A 21,242-nucleotide genomic window follows, 5' to 3' on the forward strand; every position below is an offset into this window, starting at 1 on the left:
TCGGGTGCCGAAAAAAGGTCAACTAAGATTTTCGGAAAGGAAATACGGACCTAAGGTTTTCGGGAAATGGACAAAAATGCCCTCACGGCTACTAATTTCGAAGAGAGTCAAGTTCCCCTAAAATGACCGAACAGATAAAAATATTATAGCGCTGCCTAAAATGAACCCATAGAGCTTTAAAGCCACTCCAGATCACCTAAAATGACGTTTCAAAGGATCTGAGACAAAATTGTCGTTGGGTGCCCCCGAACAGTGTGTAGTGGACTTTGAAGTGGACAAACAAAAGCATATTAAAAACCCCGTTTTTTTGTATATAGTATCGTTTTATGTTTTTTCGTCGTTTTACTGACAGAAGTTCTGAAAAAGTGGCGTAGCGAAGATATCAGGTTGGAGTTTGACTAGATACATGATCATCGAAAGAGGACTGTTTTATTAAAAATGCAATAACAACGTTAAGAGTAGAAACATTCTTAATTCTTTCGAATATGTATTATTTCATTTACATTGCAAACTTTGGTCGAGTGTGTATATAGGTTAGACACCTTAATTTTTAAGGTAGCTCGCTCCAGTTTCCATGCAGCACTAGCCTTACACGTTGAAGCCGGACTGAATACCGAACCGCTCTTTATCGCCTGATACAACAACAGCATAAAAAGGTTACCATAGCAACAGTAAAACTTTTTTTAAAAACATGAAACACCTCTAATTTTGGCTTTACATGGTTATTACTCAAGAACAAGCTCGGTGACCACATTTTTTTTATTATGGAACTGTGCTCACGCAAGGCAAGGCAAGGGGTTAAGAACTACTTTAAATTTAGTCGTTCGGTTAGCGTTATTTATTTCTCCCTCCTAGAAATCCAGAAGTGTACTGATGCCACCAGGAGGCGTTTACTGCGCCCTGGTGGTGTGAAGAAGATTCGAATCGGATCTCGCTCGTTCCGTAAAATATCTAAGTTTGTTTCTCTTTAAATGAAGTACAGGTGTCGAACTTCTCTATGTGCGGCCTCCTTCCGTAAGCGACCACTTTTAAAAAGTAACAAAATTTCAGGCAGTTCAGTCTACAGTTAGAACTTCTCGTAAGCGACCAGCTTACGATTTGAAATTTCTTCTGTTCTTAACCTTCTGTCCTTCAACGCCATGCAATTTAATGTGACAATGAACTTTTTTTTTTGCGTTAGAATGTTTTGTTTCTGGCATTCTATGCTTACTGTCTGTCCGGATACACGAGCCACTGTGTCTAATTGGTTAATAAGGATTGTCCCTCTGAACTTATACTACAGGATGAAGCAGTTTAACAATTCAAAGAGATAAACTTAAAAGTTCGCCGTTTGCCTCCAATACAAGCATAATTTAGTTTGGAGGCCTAGCAAAGTTTTGTTGCTCTACTAAATGAAACTTGAACCTCGGTCATATTTATTAAGCTGTACGATGTATTTTTATAAGGAAACTTAGCAATCACCCTGGAAATCCTTCAGCTGTATAATGATCCCAGGTAAAAACGTTTTGCGATCCACTAAAGAGATCTTATATATGGCATTTTTAGATTTTTGCATAGATTAGGGCTCTGAAGCCATCACAGGCTCATGACTCCCAAAAGGTAATTTACAATAGCGTGAAACATCGACCCACTAATTATAAATTACCTTTTCTTGGCCCTTATTCGAACACGGTTCAACGTAAAATCAGGTGTCTTACTCAGTGGCTTTGAAAAAAATTGGACATCAAGTTGATTTTCCCCTACAAATTAAGGCCGGGAATTTGTTCAGTATGAAAGATAGTATAACCAGTCACTAGAATCTCGTGTAGTTTATACTGAAGTTTTCCGGTTCACAGCCGGAGTGTGGTGGCTGTTATGTCGGCGAGAATAACCGGTATGTTGCTATTCGAATCTTTGAGAACCTTTCCACTGATAAGAATTCTCACATTTTACAAAACTTTAAAGCTCGGAAAACTGGCGAGCTTTATGTTCTGAAGATTGCTTTTCTGTCTTGGACACCGCCTTCACCTCCTTCCAGCTCAAAATCAAGGCAGTCCTGCATATTCATTGGGAAGAACCGTCACTCAACAGGCAAAAAGTTTTTCGTGTCAATCTTTCATTGGCTATTTAGTTTTACTTACCTGACTTAGTATAAATTTTCTGTGCCGTTTTTTTTTCATCGTCACGCCGTAATTAACTACATTTTTCACTAATTAGTCACGTATGTTCTACATTTATTGTCACGTTGCAATTAGCAATTTTTTTAAACTCTATTGTATCCTTGCATTTACATCACACCCTGTACTAGCAGGTTCTGTTTCTTGTACTGAAGATAGGTCAGGGTTGTACCTGCACCGCTTGTAACGTCTTAAGTGGTTAAAAAGGGAGGGTCACCTAAATTTACAGTCATATAATCATTAAACGAGCATTGTGTGTTAATATGATAGTCAGTGACAGGAATAGTAAAATTATATATAAAAGAGAATAAAATAAAATTTACTTGTTTACAAAAACAGCGCCAGAACTCACAAATTACTTTTAGACTTGATGGTTTCCACGCGAATGATTTACGCGTGAAAATTCGGATACGATTGCAAGAATTCAGTATTGGCCTGGAATTTACACGTGTAACTTTGAGCCGTGATACATCTCAGTGACTCACCCGTCGAATTTTGGTTCGAACGTTTAAAGATTTTACTTGACTGCCAGAAGAAACTCGAAAGTTTCAACTACGCTTACTAGCCTTTTTTTACCTCGAAATTTTTACAACTGGTCTTGCGCTGAACTTGTTGGTTTCTCAGGACTTGTAATTTGTACAGGTACCCCAAGCATTTATCGTATTGGATGAATAAGAATGACTGACTGACTTCAGTTCCTTTTCGCTCCGTCCGTAGAATAGGCGCCTCTACTCCAGCGGACTCCCTTTTTGCCGTCCGTTTCATTTCATTCAATGCCCCGATGACATCCGGATGCAGCGGATGGCCTCGGCCTCATACTCTACTCTTCCCAGGCCTCTGAGAGTTGCACTCTAAGGACTGGCGGTGATTTTGTTAGCTTCCTCGGCGTGTGGTCGACTTCAGTCCTTGTTGACACCACCACAAGTTCTGCTTCGAGATCTAAACTACCGAGGGGAGCGGGGAAGAGGAAGCGAAAAAATAGTATTATTCCTGCCGCCTCCCAACTCCGCTCCTCTCCCCTCGGTAGTTGTAGACACTCTCCCCAGGTCGCGCTCGCTTATACAAACCAAGATGGCGGCAGCTCCATCGAAGCGTACCAGTCTCGAGATAGGGGGACTCTGAACAGTCTATCCCCAAGCCGAGTCTTGGTTCCGTACAGGAAGACGGATCTGACGTTTGACAGTTGCTATGCGTAACATGCCACGCAGACAATTAGCACAATTTTCGCGTGGCAAAACGCTTCGATTATTTTCAATCAACTTTAAAACTTGTTGTTGTGGGGCAAGCGGGGAGAGGGGAGGGTAAAGCTGATTTACATCACCCAAAAATTAGGGGTACTTCACGCAATCCAGAAAGAAGAAACGAGTGCTGTCTCTTCGAGCTAAAAGCCACACAAACACGCCCACATCCCCTTCCTTTTGCAAAAAAAAGATGATAAAATAATGCAAAATATCATGAACAACTTTTTATTCTTCAGTTTTCATTTTCAGGAGTTGACACCTTTGAAGCAACGGTACATTCTAGTATTCGTCTCCTTCTTCCTCCTCGCCTTCAGCGTCAACAGAATCCACGCCAACTTCTTCATAATCCTTCTCCAATGCAGCCAAATCTTCACGAGCCTCAGAGAACTCTCCTTCCTCCATTCCCTCACCCACGTACCAGTGGACAAACGCACGCTTGGCATACATCAGATCAAACTTGTGATCCAGACGGGCCCAGGCCTCAGCAATAGCTGTGGTGTTACTCAACATACACACAGCACGCTGAACCTTGGCCAGGTCACCACCAGGAACAACTGTGGGGGGCTGGTAGTTGATGCCAACCTGAAAAAATGCAATTTAAAAAAAAAAGTAAAAATTAAAGTTGATTTTTGATTTTTACTTTCAAGCAGGGTTTACAGTTCATGCACTTTTATAAATCAGTGGTTTCAAGAAGTAAATAGTTGTAACTGACCACAAGTAACTCTGTAGGTGGCTGTGGCTAGTGAAGAAGCCAGTCAGCCCCCTCCCCCTGAAAATGTTGAAATCTAGGGGCTCGGAAATGCAATTTCAAGCATTCTTAGCATAAAGTTGAGTGATATTATGTATTTTATATAAATACAGGTTTCACTTGCATTCAACATAAAAGAATGCAATCATAATACAGATTGGAGTTGAGATTGTATGGGACAATCAATCAACAAATGAATGGATCTTGAGATGCACATTTGGCATCCCCGACAGATTTTGCAGGGGCGGATGACATCACAAACCTGGCAAAGGAGAGAAAGACTGGGATTGATTGATTATTACTAATTTATGTCACGCGTACTCAAGTAACCGGCGGTGAGAGGCATTGTAGGCAGCGGGGTAGCCAGTTTCTATTGAAACCCCACCAGCCCATGTACACTACCACCCCATTACAATATTCAATGATAATGATAATGATAATGATAATGATAATGATAATGATAATGATAATGATAATGATAATGATAATGATAATGATAATAATAATAATAATAATAATAATAATAATAATAATAACAGCTAGCACCAACCTTAAAGCCAGTTGGGCACCAGTCCACAAACTGAATGGTTCTTTTGGTCTTGATTGTTGCGATAGCTGCATTCACATCCTTTGGTACAACATCACCACGGAACAGCAGACAACAAGCCATGTATTTACCATGACGTGGATCACATTTCACCATCTGATTGGCTGGCTCAAAGCAGGCATTGGTGATTTCAGCAACAGTCAACTGCTCATGATAGGCTTTCTCAGCAGAGATAACAGGAGCGTAAGTGGCCAGTGGGAAGTGAATACGTGGGTACGGCACCAAGTTGGTCTAATAACAAAACAGTGGGAAAGGTTTCTTTTGTAAGAAATATTAAATGAATGAATGAATGAATGAAAGTTAAATAAAATGTTATTGGAATTTCAGTAACGCAACCAGAGAGTGTAAAAATTTATCCACTGTCTCCTGAACGAAATGAAATTTGAAAAATATTGGTTTAGAATGTGGAGGGAGGAAAACCGAACAGCACAGAGAAGAACCCTACGAGCAGGGATGAGTCAATCCATATATGACATCAACTCTGTGAAGTCAATCCGTGCCACAGTGGTGGGACGCGAGTGCTTACAGCACTGCATCATCCCTTCTTCCTTCCTTTGTTTGTTGGAGAAAGGTCATAAACAAACATGAACAACCATTTTTGTGCCAAATAAAAACATACCTGAAATTCAGTCAAATCAACATTCAGAGCACCATCAAAGCGGAGTGAAGCTGTGATGGAAGACACAATCTGACCAATCAGTCGGTTCAGGTTGGTGTAAGTTGGCCTCTCAATGTCCAAGTTACGACGGCAGATGTCATAGATGGCTTCATTGTCCACCATGAAGGCACAGTCAGAATGTTCCAGGGTGGTGTGAGTTGTCAGAATGGAGTTGTAGGGTTCCACCACTGCTGTTGCAATTTGAGGAGCTGGGTAAATGGCAAACTCCAGTTTGGATTTCTTGCCATAATCAACAGACAGACGCTCCATAAGCAGAGATGTGAAGCCAGAGCCAGTGCCTCCACCAAAGGAATGGAAGATGAGAAAGCCTTGCAAGCCAGTGCACTGGTCAGCCTGAGGAGAAAGATGATATTTAGATACGATGAACTCTACTTAATCATTTGATGATTAACAAACATTAATTGGAATTGGTAGATTTTGCATCACTTACCAATTTTCTGATCCTGTCGAGAACAATATCGATCATTTCCTTCCCAACAGTGTAGTGGCCACGAGCATAGTTATTAGCGGCGTCTTCTTTGCCGGTCATCAACTGCTCTGGATGAAAGAGCTGTCTGTAGGTACCAGTTCGGACCTCATCTGTAAAATAAGAGTTTAACGATACTCACAATACTGCATTATTAAGGATTAAAATTTCTTGAAGGAGCACTACTATGGAGATTAGGCAGGCATTTTGGTCAAAACTGCCTACACAATGACAGAACCTTTTAAAAAGTGGATTCTGAGAAAGTACACTATAATTTAGTGATTTCTCCTAAATACACAGGAAGAACTTGAAAAACAAAAAAAGCCCAATGGTGAGAGATTCTGTTCTCCCTTTCTATAACACCGAGTGCATTAATTAAAAGCTATGACAATGAAATTGTCTGGGTTCATAGTAAGTCCAGCAGTGTTTCCTTTCAAGTCTGCAATGGGAAGTGATGACATCACGTGATGTGGAACTGACATGTATGTCATGATTCCAAATGGCAGTCACATTGGATCATCTTGGATTTGTGGATTTTGCCACCAATGTGGCCCGGATTTAATTCCCGGACTCGCTGTCATGTGGGTTGAGTTTGTTGTTGGTTTTTGTCCTTGCTCCAAGAGGTTTTCCCCTCTCCACAACAACCAACATTTCAAAATTCCAATTTGATCTGGAATCTGTGGGCCACAGCTTTGTCACTTGTAACAAAGTTTAAACAAAGTTGATTTATTTCACTTTTCCCTTGATCTACTTCCTGCTATGATAAAATTATATTTACAATATTTAATTCTCTGAGCTGTGTTTAGCAGCAATAACTGTCATAAAAAAGCCAGCCTGCTGGGCAGGAATAGAGCGATGTAGGCATGATTTGTGTATCAAACTCTCACTCAGCGCTGGTTCTAAAACCAAGTATTACTTCATCAAGATAGAAAAATTTTGGCAAATGAATCTCTTGACACGATTTTCTTGACAAAATCTTCAGATATTTCCCTCTTGACGCAATTATTATGCCGTGTTTATCAGACTTTGGTACTGCAAGTATATGCACATGAACTGATTGCTACCCTGCATATTTAATTTTTGCATTCTTTTGTATCTTCAATAGCCTGTTTATATTTTTGAAATTCTGGCAGGGGGACGATCAGAGACGAAAGAAGGCTCGTTTCCGACAGCACTCACTTCGAATCCAACGGATTAAGTTCGACTGTGTTCGATTACAGTTCGATTGGTTCGGCAATCGAACTCACAGAAATTTCGTTGTTCGTTGATTACGTTCTTACCACTCGAACCGATTTTAAAAATAGACTTCAAAGCTTAATTAATGTAAGGGGCTGTGTGGAAATCTGTCCAATTTGCAATCTTGAGAGAACAAAAGTAAAAAACTAAAGGTGTTTTTGAACTTCAAACAAAGATGGTTTTGATTACTCACCAACAACAGTCGGCTCCAAGTCAACGAACACGGCGCGAGGAACGTGTTTTCCCGCTCCAGTCTCGCTGAAAAACGTGTTGAAGGAATCGTCTCCTCCGCCGATAGTCTTGTCGCTCGGCATCTGGCCATCAGGCTGAATTCCATGCTCCAAGCAGTACAACTCCCAGCAAGCATTTCCGATCTGAACACCGGCTTGGCCAACGTGAACAGAGATACACTCACGCTACGAAACAAGAAGGAAATCACAAGTTTTAACCTTGCTTTACGTTGATTACAGCAGATAACTTCGCTTCTAACTTGAGAACTTTACATCTTAATGATTTTGGTCGGCGTATCTTCCTTCAATAAAGAATTACTCAAACCACGAGTTCGAATTCGAACGAAAATTAAAGCTTCGAATTCTGCGAGCTAGCATAAAACTCTTTGTACGCGCATGTGGACATTTTGTTGATTTAGAAACATTTTAAGCTTACCATTTTGACGAATGTTGATAAGTAGAAGATTTAAATCGACTGGTGTGTCAAACAAATGGGCAATAACTTCTTCTTTCGAAAGGCAACGAACTTTCGGCCAAAGATAGTCAACCAAATAACGTTGTTAGCTGTATGGAGGTCAGCGATTTTGGGGCATAATATATAGCAAGGCCGCACCTAGCAACGGACCAAGTAACAGTTTACTACTTAGGCCCGCAAAACGTACAGAGCGATTGAGCATTATGTAAACATTTTCCAGTCGATACAACACAAATGAATGAGACTTAGACTATCGTTTCTTCCCTTTGATGTCCTTTAATTTATAAATTTTTACGTGAAGGGGTTGGGTTATCCCTAGAATTGATTGTAGCCGTCATCGTCAATACTCAAGAAATTGTAAAATGTAGTAGACCGGTTATAGAAATGTAGAAACACTTTCTTTCAGCCTGCTAAACAAGGCCGCTGCCCGCCGACTTTTACAACAAATATTGCTCGTTCGAATTTTTTGGCTGTCTAGGTTTGTAATTCCAGCTCGGACAGGCGCAGAAACTCGGTCAAGATCAAATGTTATTAGAATAAAATTGATAAAACGCAGTTTACAGAAAATGAAGTGGGCGGGTTTGTCAAAAGCATCTGAATAAGCCAGAGAAGGCCATGTTGGTGCCGGTCAGGAACAATAAGATTTTCATCCTCTGGGAGTTAACTCCCATTTTTATGCAAACTATGTGAACAAATTTTCTTTTATTTTGCCACCAACATGGCGGCAGTACAATCAACCTATTCTTTCATTTTCCGTACCTACTTAGTGTACATTTAACATATAGCTGCATGTTAAAGTTTTTTTCCTTTTCAAATCAAACTTAATTTTTTTAGTTTCACTCTTCATGCCGCGATCAGTATCATAGTTAATAATAGGCAATGGTTCTTTGTTGTGATGATTTTGTTAAAACACTTTATTAACACTTTATTGAGCTTTACGTGGTTGGTCAAGAGGACAAAAGAACAAAGCTAACGAACAACAGAACTACAGAACAGTGCTCCCAACCATTAAACACAATGCAGCTGCAGGTTATCAGGGTCGTGTGAAAATAGAGCTTTTGAAAAATCTTTGGCCTTGACCGTGCACGGACCACAATAGATTTTGAAATGTGTTGAAGCAACTGACCAATAGAAACGTTCCTGTAGACTGGAACGTTAAAACAAAGGATTGTCCACCGGGTCGCGGCCCTTCCATCATAAATTACAGTACCATTTAGTTGTCATGGAAAAGTTTTATTAACAGTCCCTCAATATGGATGCCCTAAAGACAGTTCGAATTATAATCGTGTAAATCAGTTATAATAATACTTTATTCAAATTCAAATCAACTTGAAAAGGAGAACATTTAGGTTATCCCATTTTTAAAGGTTCCCTTAATGAAAACTAACAACAGAAAAGAAGAAATAAATACTATAAAAAAGTTTATGTACAATGTTAAAACTTAGATGTTTATAAACTGGTAGAAAAAATACCAGTAAAAAATACTAGTAAATGTTCGTATGCATTTTCAAATTCTTTTTAAAATTGTTGATATTGGAAATGTATTGGGAGTATTCTACAGGCCGCCAAATAGCAACATTATGGTTTTACTATCAGTGGCAAGTTAGCAGTCCTCCAGGGGTTCAGCTAGTCGGTTGGGGCGAAGCGCGAAAAACGGCGCGCGAAAAAATAAAGAAAAAGAAGAGGCTAGTGGCAAGTGGACCGGTAAAAGGGCTAGTTGACAAAGGAATGTTTAGGGCTTTTCTATTCTCTTTCGCTTCGCTCCATAAAAACCGAATAGAAATATTTCAATTATAAATATGAACAAAAAACAACACAATAACTCATCAGGAGGGAGCCCGGCGGCCAGTAGGGGACTGGTCGGCGTCAAGTGGTGTTATATTCACAGATAAACTGCCCAGTGCGAATCACCCCAAACAATGTAATCAACAACTAAAAGAACTTTAGACTATAAGACATTTATTCTTCCTTCAGCAGTTTTCCACTTTGTAAAATTAGAACTTTTTTCATTTCCCTTGAGGGTATTTCAAATTTAATTAGCAATTCCCTTGAGTTTTCTTTGCCTCCGTCATGCGTCAACGTACGGTTGTCAGGACAATCTGGTATAAAGACCAGGACAAAATCGCTGAACTTCCATATCACGTTGACAACGCTTTGTCGATCGTCTTCGAGGTGAAAGCCGTTGCCTTTCAAACGAAGACTCTTCTGTTTAAACATTTATTGCATCAGTCGTTTCAAATCGTCGTGTACTAATCATTCTGCCTTAAAATGGTAAGTTTAGATTTTTTCCTATTGTAACCAACCTTGATTTCGCAACTTCGGCGGCGCGCAAACTGCACTTCGATTTGAATTCGAAACTATAAACTAAATTTTAAGCTATCCGAAAGCTATGAGTTGTAGTCAACGCATGTTTCCACTTGTTTCATAGCGTGAATGTATCTCTATCCACGTTGGCCAAGCCGGAGTTCAAATTGGAAATGCTTGCTGGGAGTTGTACTGCTTGGAACATGGAATTCAACCTGACGGCCAGATGCCGAGCGACAAGACTATCGGCGGAGGAGACGATTCATTCAATACGTTTTTCAGCGAGACTGGAGCGGGAAAACACGTTCCCCGTGCCGTGTTCGTTGACTTGGAGCCGACTGTTGTTGGTGAGTTAAAACAAATCAATTCAAAGCTCTTCAACCTCTGTGCCCCCTATGTTAACCTCCCGCCGCTCAGCCTCGGGTATTTCAACTTTGGAGATTGGCTAAGTTGTTTCCACCCTTCAGAGGGCCAAAATGAAATGTCCTACCTTTTCGGTGCTCAAATCTGACTCTCCTCCATATTTTGATTCATGTAGTTATCGAACCATGAAACTCTCCCCTTAAATTATAAGATGAATAAGGTGTTTCTTGTAGTGCAAATGCCCTACCGTAGTCAGTGCTCAAATCTGACTCTCCTTAAGGGCGAGGATATTTTGATTCGTGTATCGAGCCATGAAACTCTACCTTTAAATTATAAGATGAATACGCTATTCCTAGTAGTGCATAGTATTCTCGGGTATCATAATTTGCACAGATTTATACATTAAAATGAAGTTTAGAGATCATTAACCTAGGAGACTGCGAGGAGCTCATCTGCGTCATGGCTATAATTTGTGAATTGATTGCCACGTGCAGTCCAGTGCTTAAGACTAACGGTAGCTGGCAGCAAAGCACAGAATAGTAAAAGTTCAATTTTGACATAATAATAATAATAATAATCATTTCTTAAGCGCAAATTCAACTGAAGTTTTCAAATGCGCTTTACAAATGGTATTAATTAAACAATATATATAGTGTTAAAAAGTAAACTGTAAAAGCATAAAAATTAGATCATAAACATCATGCTAACTAATTCTGTTAAAAATTAAAAATCGTATAAAAGTTATTCTAAAGGACTAATCGAGATATGCTCTTTTAAAAAGGAGAGTCTTTAAGTTTCCGTTTAAAAATGTTAAGACTGTGTTCCTTCCTGAGTTCTAGAGGTAGTCCATTCCACAATCGAGGAGCCGCAGTAGCGAAGGCTCGGTCCCCGAGGGTGGGCAGCGTTTTAACTGCCAGTGGTTTGAGCGTATAGTTATCATTGGATCTCAAACCATAACTGGAGTTCGGCTTCAATGTGATTAAGTCCCGTATATATTTTGGGGCGGTGCCATGGAGAGCTTTATATGTAATTAAAATTATTTTGAAATAAATTATATGTTTAATATTTAGCCAATGAAGTTCAGTTAATAATGGGGTGATATGACAGTATCTAGGAGCTCTAAAAATTAGTCTTGCCGCTGAATTCTGTAGGCGTTGTAGTTTATAAACAAGGCTGTTTGGTAGCCCATACAACAGAGAATTGCAATAATCCAAGCGACTAGTGACGAATGCGTGTTTTAAGGTCTCCGTGGTTTCTCAACTTAAAAACTAATTATTACAATGACCACTGCACAGACATGAAGGCTTATTTAAAGCACTTTCACTGGACATTTTGGCTTCTAAATACTGCATAAAGTACTGCAGTACTGGACAGAAAAAAAGTGAATTGTTTAGTAGAAAACAAATTACTGGTGGCAGAGTCCTACAATTTTCTGACCTAAACCACCTGTATGTTCCATTATCTCAGACTCCTGACTAGCCTGTAGATAGGCTATAAAGATTGCAGCTAGTATAGGGCATAAGATGCCTAGCAGCTTCATTTGTAACGTTCGATCATAACTATAAAACCTTAATTCTTTCACTACAGATGAGGTCCGAACTGGTACCTACAGACAGCTCTTTCATCCAGAGCAGCTGATAACTGGCAAAGAAGACGCCGCTAATAACTATGCTCGTGGCCACTACACTGTTGGAAAGGAAATGATTGATACGGTTCTGGACAGGATCAGAAAACTGGTACTGAAGCGAAACAAAATCTTCCCATCCTAATTGAGTTTGTAAGTCAATATTTTTGGTGAGTGGTTTTTCTAATTTCTTTACTGTTCATCTTTCTCATCAGGCTGACCAGTGCACTGGCTTGCAAGGTTTCCTCATCTTCCATTCCTTTGGTGGAGGTACTGGCTCTGGCTTCACATCTCTGCTTATGGAGCGTCTGTCTGTTGATTATGGCAAGAAATCCAAACTGGAGTTTGCCATTTACCCAGCTCCTCAGATTGCAACAGCAGTGGTGGAACCCTACAACTCCATTCTGACAACTCACACCACCCTGGAACATTCTGACTGTGCCTTCATGGTGGACAATGAAGCCATCTATGACATCTGCCGTCGTAACTTGGACATCGAGAGACCAACTTACACCAACCTGAACCGACTGATTGGTCAGATTGTGTCTTCCATCACAGCTTCACTCCGCTTTGATGGTGCTCTGAACGTCGATTTGACTGAATTTCAGGTACATTTTTTCCTCACCGTTTTTGTAAAGCTATACAGTTAACTCGACCTCACTAAAACGGACACCCTGAGGACGAACTCTAGGTGTCTTGCCTTAGAGAGAGATAATGGAACTTGACTCTACAGACACCATATAGGAACCTGTGACGTCAGAACTAAACAATTGAGATCTTTGTTAAGGAAAGTTACAATAACACGTTTACAGTATTAGGAACTGATCAGTAAAACTCTTATGGATAGGATGGTAGCTCAATTTGAATTGAAATAATATCCTGCCCATAATCCAATTTGATCGTGCAAAGAATGCAATTCTAGTGTCCACCTTAAGAGGTATTTTCTGCCAGAAGTTTGCTAAAATAGGATGATTTCTCCCTCCACCAAAACCAACATTTCCAAACTTTAATCCAGCCAGGAAACAGTAAACAAAGAATCATGCTGTGGATTTTCCATTCCAATTCCCATTTACTTAATGATTTTAAAGACAGCTTTCTGTTATGTTAATTTGTAGACCAACTTGGTGCCATATCCACGTATTCACTTCCCACTGGCCACTTACGCTCCTGTTATCTCTGCTGAGAAAGCCTATCATGAGCAGTTGACTGTTGCTGAAATCACCAATGCCTGCTTTGAGCCAGCCAATCAGATGGTGAAGTGTGACCCACGTCATGGCAAATACATGGCTTGCTGTCTGCTGTTCCGTGGCGATGTGGTACCAAAGGATGTGAACGCAGCTATTGCAACAATCAAGACGAAGAGAACCATTCAGTTTGTGGACTGGTGCCCAACTGGCTTTAAGGTTGGTGCTAGTTGATTTTGTGTTTGGTAATGGAAAATTGTAGTGTATATAGGATCTTTAATAGACTACGATTTCTAAAAGTGCCAACCCTGACTTAAAACTGATAGTTGTAAAAGCATTTTTTAAATTTCATTTTCCAGGTTGGCATCAACTACCAGCCCCCCACAGTTGTTCCCGGTGGTGACCTGGCCAAGGTTCAGCGTGCTGTGTGTATGTTAAGTAACACCACAGCTATTGCTGAGGCCTGGGCCCGTCTGGATCACAAGTTTGATCTGATGTATGCCAAGCGTGCGTTTGTCCACTGGTACGTGGGTGAGGGAATGGAGGAAGGAGAGTTCTCTGAGGCTCGTGAAGATTTGGCTGCATTGGAGAAGGATTATGAAGAAGTTGGCGTGGATTCTGCAGACGCTGAAGGCGAGGAGGAAGAAGGAGACGAGTACTAGAATATACCGTTTCTTCTTGAATCATGTAATTAGAGCGAGTTTGACAACTTGACAATAAAGATTTTTTTATATTAGTTGACGCTGTACTTTTAGTCTTTTCCAACCGGGACTGGACATTTTCCCCTTAATTTGGATTTTCACGCAACGATTTTCATACCCGGAGCTGAAAAGCGTTGTGTGACACCAGGGAACGGCTTGGTAGATGGCGATACCAGGGAACACTGTTAATAAAAATCTGTGATCTTATAGTTTACCGGGAATTTCTGGGTTCAAATGCCACCCGAGCCACTGACTGCTTTTTCAGTCTTACATATATCATGAACAGTCGAAACAATTGAGACGGCTTTTTGTCTTCTTTTGTAGCTCAAATTGTTATTTTTCGTTTTCAAGAAGAATTTAATTAGGTCAGATATATTTTTCAACAGTTTCTTTATTTGTATCCCCCCTTAACGCTCAGTTCCCTTATTTACCAATGTCCCCAATTTGTGTCTCCCTTTTTCCTTGAGTTACCAATGTCGCCTGAAAGACACTGTACCAGTTAATTAAAGCATTTGGAACTGAGTTTTTAAGACGGGTCTTTTAGCTGAATAGTGTAGAGAGAAAACAAAGGAAATAGGAGACGTCTGCATGAAGGCTAATGAACAGGAAAATTGGAAGGGACCTGCCACGGAGACTGAGACTCTTTTCCAATTACGGGTTCCCGCAAACTGACAAAACGGGAATAAATTAAAAGGATACACGATAATAGCTAGAGCAATTAAATGAATGAATATATGAAAGCAAAAGTCAGCAACACGTTCTTATGAATAGACTTTATAGCGAATCAGTATTGTGATCCTTAATACAAGCTGACATCGACTAAATAGTTGAAAAGAAAGGTGTGGCTTCAAAGGCCGACAGGACATTATAACCTTGTTCCCAGGTTCTGTCCTCTTAACCCTTTAAATACCAGGTGTGTGGTATTTTTTCAATGACTTTTGGCAATAAGCCACACCTTGGTTTTTTGTTTATATGCAAGAGTTTGGCTATTATATTTTATTCGGAGCATGTCGAAATGAACGAAACCACTGTGACTACTAAAGATAATGAAACATACTTTTAGGAACACAACTTACAGTAAAGCAATAAGATTTCGCTTCACCATGCAATATCAATAATTTCGATGGCATCGAAAATGGCGGAGGCTGACTAGGGTTCTTTAATGACGACCAGGAGCTGATTTCGACGTTAGACTGACCAAATGCAAGGCTGGTCGGACGGCTAAAAAAAGTAATTTGATTGCCCAATATATTTCGGTTAGACGGAACTAACCCTCTTCAGGGGCTGCAGCTGAAGCTAAGTAAAAATTGGAAATGAAGGGTTACAATTTTAAAAATAATTTTAATTAGCTTTTTGCACCCTTTGAAGAAGGTTAGCTTTACTGGAAATAATGGGCAATAAAATTACCCTTCAGTTTTAGCCGTCCGACCAGTCTCCCTCGCAGCCGTTTTTAGAGTCGTCACGCAACGCTCCTCCCCACGAGGAGGGTTGCGTAACGACACTAAAAACGGCTGCGAGGGAGCCGGAGACTACTACTGTCCGACCAGCGTTGCATTTCGTTTTACGTGTTATTAAACATTGCTGATCCTGATCTACACAAGTTAAGTATCCGGCTTCACTTTGCTACTGTTTGTGTTTGCACTATCCAAGACCTTAACCCTGGGAACGAGGCTCCATACGGATACCGCTTGAGAAGCTGGGGGCATTGAGCCAATGGCTTGGGAGGAGGGGGAGGGGGGTAAAGTAGTGGAAGAACTATACATTTGAACACAGATCACGTTAGACAAATCCGCCAGACCGAAAAATCGATTTTTTTTCTCATACAAGTGTTTGAACAATCACAATCTCTTTGCGTATACTTTTCCCCAGTAATTTTAATAGAGATGATGTTGGCAACTCCAATGGTCTCTAAAACAAGAAATGATATAAAGGGGTATCGAATGGTCGCATTCGATTTAAAAGTGCTGGCAAAATTTGGTAGTCTGAAATGTCAGCCGTCTCCTCTCCCTAACCCACAGGGGGCGCGGGGGAGAGTTTCTCTCTCTCGTGCCCCCTGGGGTTAGGGAGAGGAGACGGCTGACATTTCAGACTAAAAATTTGGCCTTTGCTCGCAAAAATTACATGGGTGCTCGCTTGCTCGTGCTCGCAAAATTTTTGCAACTGCTTGCATGCTCGCATTCTCGATAACATGTGCTCAATTGCTCGAAATTTCGTTAATCCTCCTTTGTAGTTATTTTTTATACATATACAAACGATAACTGATATGGTTAAAACAAAAAGGTTGAAACATCCTTACCGTTCAGCCAGGTGTCAGCCAGATTATTAGCTATAACTTGGCGCAAAACTCGCTGCTCGCAATCTGTATCACTATTTTTCTAAAGTGCTCGCTGCTCGCCATCTGAATTTTTCTAAATTGCTCGCTGCTCGCAAGAAAAATTTGTCAACTGCTCGTGCTCGCAAAAATAAACACACTGCTCGAATGCTCGCAAATGCTCGCAAAGACCATTCGATACCCCTATATAAAATCAGCCAAGTCAGCGGCTTCAGTATATGTAAAAAAAAAAAAACAAACAAACAAACAAACACACACACACACAAAAAAAAACCAAACAAACAGAAAAAAAAAAACAAAAAAACAAAAACAAGAATATTTAATTGCCTGTATCAAGCGAGTTGATAGTTGGTACAGCCAAATCAGTCTTTTGGGCCACTCGATCCCGGCCACCGATGCAACAGAGTTTCCGTAGAAGGCCATCAGTCTATTTTTAGAACACTTTGCTGTTTATCTGTTCACTTCAGTGAAAAATGTTTAATTTATTTAATTGCCTCCTGAGAGTTCAATCGCTGTCAATTTAACAAAGCTCCCTTTGTACGCTTTGTTGCCTTATCGACTAAGACCAAACATCGTGGGTTATAATAAACCGGTTTGTTAAACCGGAGTAACTTGTCCGTTGCTAGGCGCAGCCCCGTGATTTTATCTGCACGCGTCTAAATCGCTCAACTTCATATTCCGCAACGTTCAATTTGGTTGCATCGCCTTTGACGAAAAGCCGTAACCCTTTCGAAAGAAGGCGTTATTCCTGTTTTGGTTGATACACGAGTCGATTTAAATCTTCTAGTTATTAACATTCCTCAAAATGGTAAGCTTAGAATGGTTTAGAATGTTTTTCAATCAAAACATTCCCGCATGCATCCTCGCGATCGCAAAGCTATTCACGCGTTCGAATTGAGTTTATTTATCCCAGGGGAAAAAGCCGACGGAAAGTATTTATCAAGTTAGAAGCGAATTAAGTTATCAGCTGTAATCAACGTAAGCATGATATAATGTTAAAACTTGTCATTTCCTTCTTGTTTCGTAGCGTGAGTGTATCTCTGTTCACGTTGGCCAAGCCGGAGTTCAGATTGGAAATGCTTGTTGGGAGTTGTACTGCTTGGAGCATGGAATTCAGCCTGATGGCCAGATGCCGAGCGACAAGACTATCGGTGGAGGAGACGATTCGTTCAATACGTTTTTCAGCGAGACTGGAGCGGGAAAACACGTTCCTCGCGCAGTTTTCGTTGACTTGGAGCCCACTGTTGTTGGTGAGTAAACAAAACTGTCAAGCTCGAATCGTTTGAGGCGCTGGCCTGAAATCGAAATCATATGAAAGCACCGTAAGAAATTCCATTTTTGGTATTTAAGACATGAATATTTGGTCTTTAAACAGGAATATCCACCTATTGGATTCTGGAAATTACCTGAGCATATTTTAAACCGAAATTTGACGATAATAGTGAATATGTAAATTTAATTAGCTATTCGAGATGTTGCCATGCGGCGACATGTCCTCCCTTTCGTAGACAATCAGTCACTGTTGAATTGGGAAAAACTGGCTGCTGCACTGGATAGAATTCAATAAGCCCAGCGTAATGAGAGCACTAGTTCCCGTTTATTTATGTACGAACACGTGAATGGTACAGAAGCTTAAGTACAACATAAATATGGTGATAAACTCTGTCAGCTTTAGTGTTGTAATCAGTTGTCTAAGTTACAAATGCTTGCCTAGCCTGCTGCCCTTCAGGGTTTTTTTGGAGGAAACCTGAACCCCCCTGAAAGCAGTATTTGGCACTTAACAGGAACCTTGAGCGAGAGGTTGATTGAAAAAAAAAAAACTTGTATATTAAAATACAAATTGTACATGTGTGCATACATATCTGCAAACAAATATTAAAGGGTAGATGACTGAAAATACATGAAGAAGAAAAGCCATCCAAAACTAACAAGCTAAGAGAAAAGTTGTGATATGCAGTAATGTCAGTAATATGCAGTCGTGATATGCAGTAATGTCATGCATGTGTTCATGCATGACAATCGTCAACCCTAGTAGAACCGTGAATTACAATAATTTAGTGCTATTCTTAGAATGGGAGCAAATGGCAATTTTAATATAATTATCTATTTTTTTATTGTTTTACCATATTAATAAGCATTTAATATCTTAGTGTATTTTAGTTTTTATAATAACGCTTTTATATTTTTATCACTTGTAAATCATTATGGGTTTGTTTTTTTTACTAGAGATACCCTGGATGTGATATAATAAAGTTATTAAATATCTTACCTTATCTTCAAAGTCCACCCAGGCAGAACAAACCTGTCTTAATATCTTTATTAAGCACAATAATGTAATCTATCTTCTGTGTTAATTATTATACCGTTAATAATCAAGGAAAATAGGGAGTGCGTTCAATGATCTCAATCCCAGGCACTCTCTCCTTTGCCAAGTTGTGATGATGTCATCTGCCCAGGGCTGTGAAATCTGCTGGGGATGCCAGATTCGTTGATCGATTGACTGTACCATACTATCTCGCCTCCAATCTGTATTAGGACTGCGTTCTTTTGTCGGATGCAATGAATGAGTGTAACTGATTTGAAAGTAATTACTAAACCATTCCTCTTAGTGCACCAAGAGTAACTTTGTGCTAGAGAAAAAGTTCTTCAAGTGACAAATTTGTGAGCTATTTTGATGAAAATATGTAGCAAAATCTCAGTGGCACTGCTCCTATGAGTATGCGTAATCGTTACAATGCAATTGAACCTTTTTATTTTACAGATGAGGTTCGAACTGGCACATACAGACAGCTCTTTCATCCAGAGCAGTTGATGACAGGCAAAGAAGATGCCGCTAATAACTATGCTCGTGGCCACTACACTGTTGGGAAAGAAATGATTGATATGGTTCTCGACAGGATCAGAAAACTGGTAAGTGTTACAAAATCTATCAATTCCAATTAACAATTGTTAATCATTGGTTTTTGGTAAGTAAGAGTTCATCACATCCAAATATCATCTTTCTCACCAGGCTGACCAGTGCACTGGCTTGCAAGGTTTTCTCATCTTCCATTCCTTTGGTGGAGGTACTGGCTCTGGCTTCACATCTCTGCTTATGGAGCGCCTGTCAGTTGATTATGGCAAGAAATCCAAACTGGAGTTCGCCATTTATCCAGCTCCTCAGATTGCAACAGCAGTGGTGGAACCCTACAACTCCATTCTGACAACTCACACCACACTGGAACATTCTGACTGTGCCTTCATGGTTGACAATGAAGCCATCTATGACATCTGCCGTCGTAACTTGGACATTGAGAGACCAACTTACACCAACCTGAACCGACTGATTGGTCAGATTGTGTCTTCCATCACAGCTTCACTCCGCTTTGATGGTGCTCTGAACGTCGATTTGACTGAGTTTCAGGTTTGTTTTTATTTGGTAGAAAAATGGTGTTGAAGTTTTTTGTGACCCTTGTTTAACAAGTAAAGGAAGGGAGCAGGGATTGTGCAATGCTGAAAGCACTCGCCTCCCACTAGTGTGGCCCTGAATTATTTCCCAGAGTTGATGTCATGTCTGGATTAAGTTCGTTGTCGGTTCTTTTCCTGATTCAAGGGTTTTTCTCTGGACATTCCAGATTCCCCTCCCCCCTCACCCCCCCCCCCCCCCCCCACCAAAATTAACATTCCGACTTTCAATTTAGCCAGGAAACAGTGAGCAAAGAGCCATGCTCTGGATGTGCCACCGAAATTCCCATTCATTTAATATTTTATTTATGATTGTAAAGGACACCTTTCTGTTATTTTTGTAGACCAACTTGGTGCCGTATCCACGTATTCACTTCCCACTGGCCACTTACGCTCCTGTTATTTCTGCTGAGAAAGCCTATCATGAGCAGTTGACTGTTGCTGAAATCACCAATGCCTGCTTTGAGCCAGCCAATCAGATGGTGAAGTGTGACCCACGTCATGGCAAATACATGGCTTGCTGTCTGCTGTTCCGAGGTGATGTGGTACCAAAGGATGTGAACGCAGCTATTGCAACAATCAAGACCAAGAGAACTATTCAGTTTGTGGACTGGTGCCCAACTGGCTTCAAGGTTGGTGCTAACTTATTTTTTTCACTGAGTATTGTAATGATGTTGGCTGTGATTGTTTGGTCATTGGCATGTAGTGTACAAAAGTACTTCTTGTAAAAGTCATTCTGGGGAGTAGATTGCATTGAGTTGTATAAACTTTGCTTCAAACCAAAAACCAACTGAACATTTTTTTTAAAATTGCCTTTTTTCAGGTTGGCATCAACTACCAGCCCCCCACAGTTGTTCCTGGTGGTGACCTGGCCAAGGTTCAGCGTGCTGTGTGTATGTTGAGTAACACCACAGCTATTGCGGAGGCCTGGGCCCGCCTGGATCACAAGTTTGATCTGATGTACGCCAAGCGTGCGTTTGTCCACTGGTACGTGGGTGAGGGAATGGAGGAAGGAGAGTTCTCTGAGGCTCGCGAAGATTTGGCTGCACTGGAGAAAGATTATGAAGAAGTCGGTGTGGATTCTGTTGAAGGTGAAGGCGAGGAGGAAGAAGGAGACGAATACTAAATGCACCATTCCTTCAAATATGTCAATGAACTCCAGAAAGTGAAAACTGTAGTAGAATAAGTAGAATTACAGTATAAAAATAGTAGAATAAAAATTTGTTCATGTTATTCTGTTTTTGTCATCATTCTTTCAAAAGGAAGGGGGTGTGTTCGCCTTTGTGTAGCCACCAACTGGTTTGAATGGGCATGGCACTTGTTGGACTAAGTAACCCTCAGTTTTGGGTCATTTAAACTCAGTTTTGTCCCCCCCCCCGCCCCCCACCCCCAAATAGGAGTAGATTACTGTTGGCATGTGCCATTTTGGTTCCTTCGAGGGGGTTGCACAGT

At 40.5% G+C, this 21,242-nt stretch overlaps 3 protein-coding genes across 3 annotated transcripts; 2 read left to right on the top strand and 1 right to left on the bottom strand.

Moving 5' to 3' along the window:
* Positions 1-3,606: 3,606 nt before the first annotated feature.
* On the bottom strand, positions 3,607-7,948 carry LOC146474242 (tubulin alpha-1 chain-like). Its single transcript, XM_085117542.1, has 6 exons — positions 7,800-7,948; positions 7,327-7,549; positions 5,862-6,010; positions 5,372-5,764; positions 4,696-4,983; positions 3,607-3,979 (listed from the first exon to the last, which is right to left on the bottom strand). Exons 1-6 carry the CDS (start codon positions 7,800-7,802, stop codon positions 3,677-3,679), a joined length of 1,359 nt encoding a protein of 452 aa, XP_084973668.1. The 5' UTR covers positions 7,803-7,948; the 3' UTR covers positions 3,607-3,676.
* A 2,021-nt stretch (positions 7,949-9,969) lies between these two features.
* LOC146474243 (tubulin alpha-1 chain) lies at positions 9,970-14,049 on the top strand. Its single transcript, XM_085117539.1, has 6 exons — positions 9,970-10,109; positions 10,267-10,489; positions 12,093-12,241; positions 12,345-12,737; positions 13,245-13,532; positions 13,673-14,049. The coding sequence occupies exons 1-6, from the start codon at positions 10,107-10,109 to the stop codon at positions 13,973-13,975; spliced, it is 1,359 nt and encodes a 452-aa protein (XP_084973665.1). The 5' UTR covers positions 9,970-10,106; the 3' UTR covers positions 13,976-14,049.
* A 2,963-nt stretch (positions 14,050-17,012) lies between these two features.
* LOC146474244 (tubulin alpha-1D chain) lies at positions 17,013-21,023 on the top strand. The gene is made up of 6 exons (XM_085117538.1): positions 17,013-17,154; positions 17,374-17,596; positions 19,108-19,256; positions 19,357-19,749; positions 20,135-20,422; positions 20,614-21,023. The coding sequence occupies exons 1-6, from the start codon at positions 17,152-17,154 to the stop codon at positions 20,914-20,916; spliced, it is 1,359 nt and encodes a 452-aa protein (XP_084973664.1). The 5' UTR covers positions 17,013-17,151; the 3' UTR covers positions 20,917-21,023.
* Positions 21,024-21,242: the final 219 nt, after the last annotated feature.

Source organism: Pavona decussata, unplaced genomic scaffold (genome assembly GCF_977016875.1).
Source record: "Pavona decussata unplaced genomic scaffold, jaPavDecu1.1 SCAFFOLD_91, whole genome shotgun sequence".
Lineage (NCBI taxonomy): Eukaryota > Metazoa > Cnidaria > Anthozoa > Scleractinia > Agariciidae > Pavona > Pavona decussata.

Bases quoted from the DNA above. Each gene is read 5' to 3' on its own strand.
- LOC146474242 (XM_085117542.1), bottom strand. The intron at 5,765-5,861 runs GTAAGTGATGCA...CTTTCTCCTCAG, and splicing joins TCGACAGGATCAGAAAATTG to GCTGACCAGTGCACTGGCTT. The intron at 3,980-4,695 runs GTTGGTGCTAGC...GCATTTTTTCAG, and splicing joins GGTGCCCAACTGGCTTTAAG to GTTGGCATCAACTACCAGCC.
- LOC146474243 (XM_085117539.1), top strand. The intron at 10,490-12,092 runs GTGAGTTAAAAC...CTTTCACTACAG, and splicing joins CTTGGAGCCGACTGTTGTTG to ATGAGGTCCGAACTGGTACC. The intron at 12,738-13,244 runs GTACATTTTTTC...GTTAATTTGTAG, and splicing joins TCGATTTGACTGAATTTCAG to ACCAACTTGGTGCCATATCC.
- LOC146474244 (XM_085117538.1), top strand. The intron at 19,257-19,356 runs GTAAGTGTTACA...CTTTCTCACCAG, and splicing joins TCGACAGGATCAGAAAACTG to GCTGACCAGTGCACTGGCTT. The intron at 19,750-20,134 runs GTTTGTTTTTAT...TTATTTTTGTAG, and splicing joins TCGATTTGACTGAGTTTCAG to ACCAACTTGGTGCCGTATCC.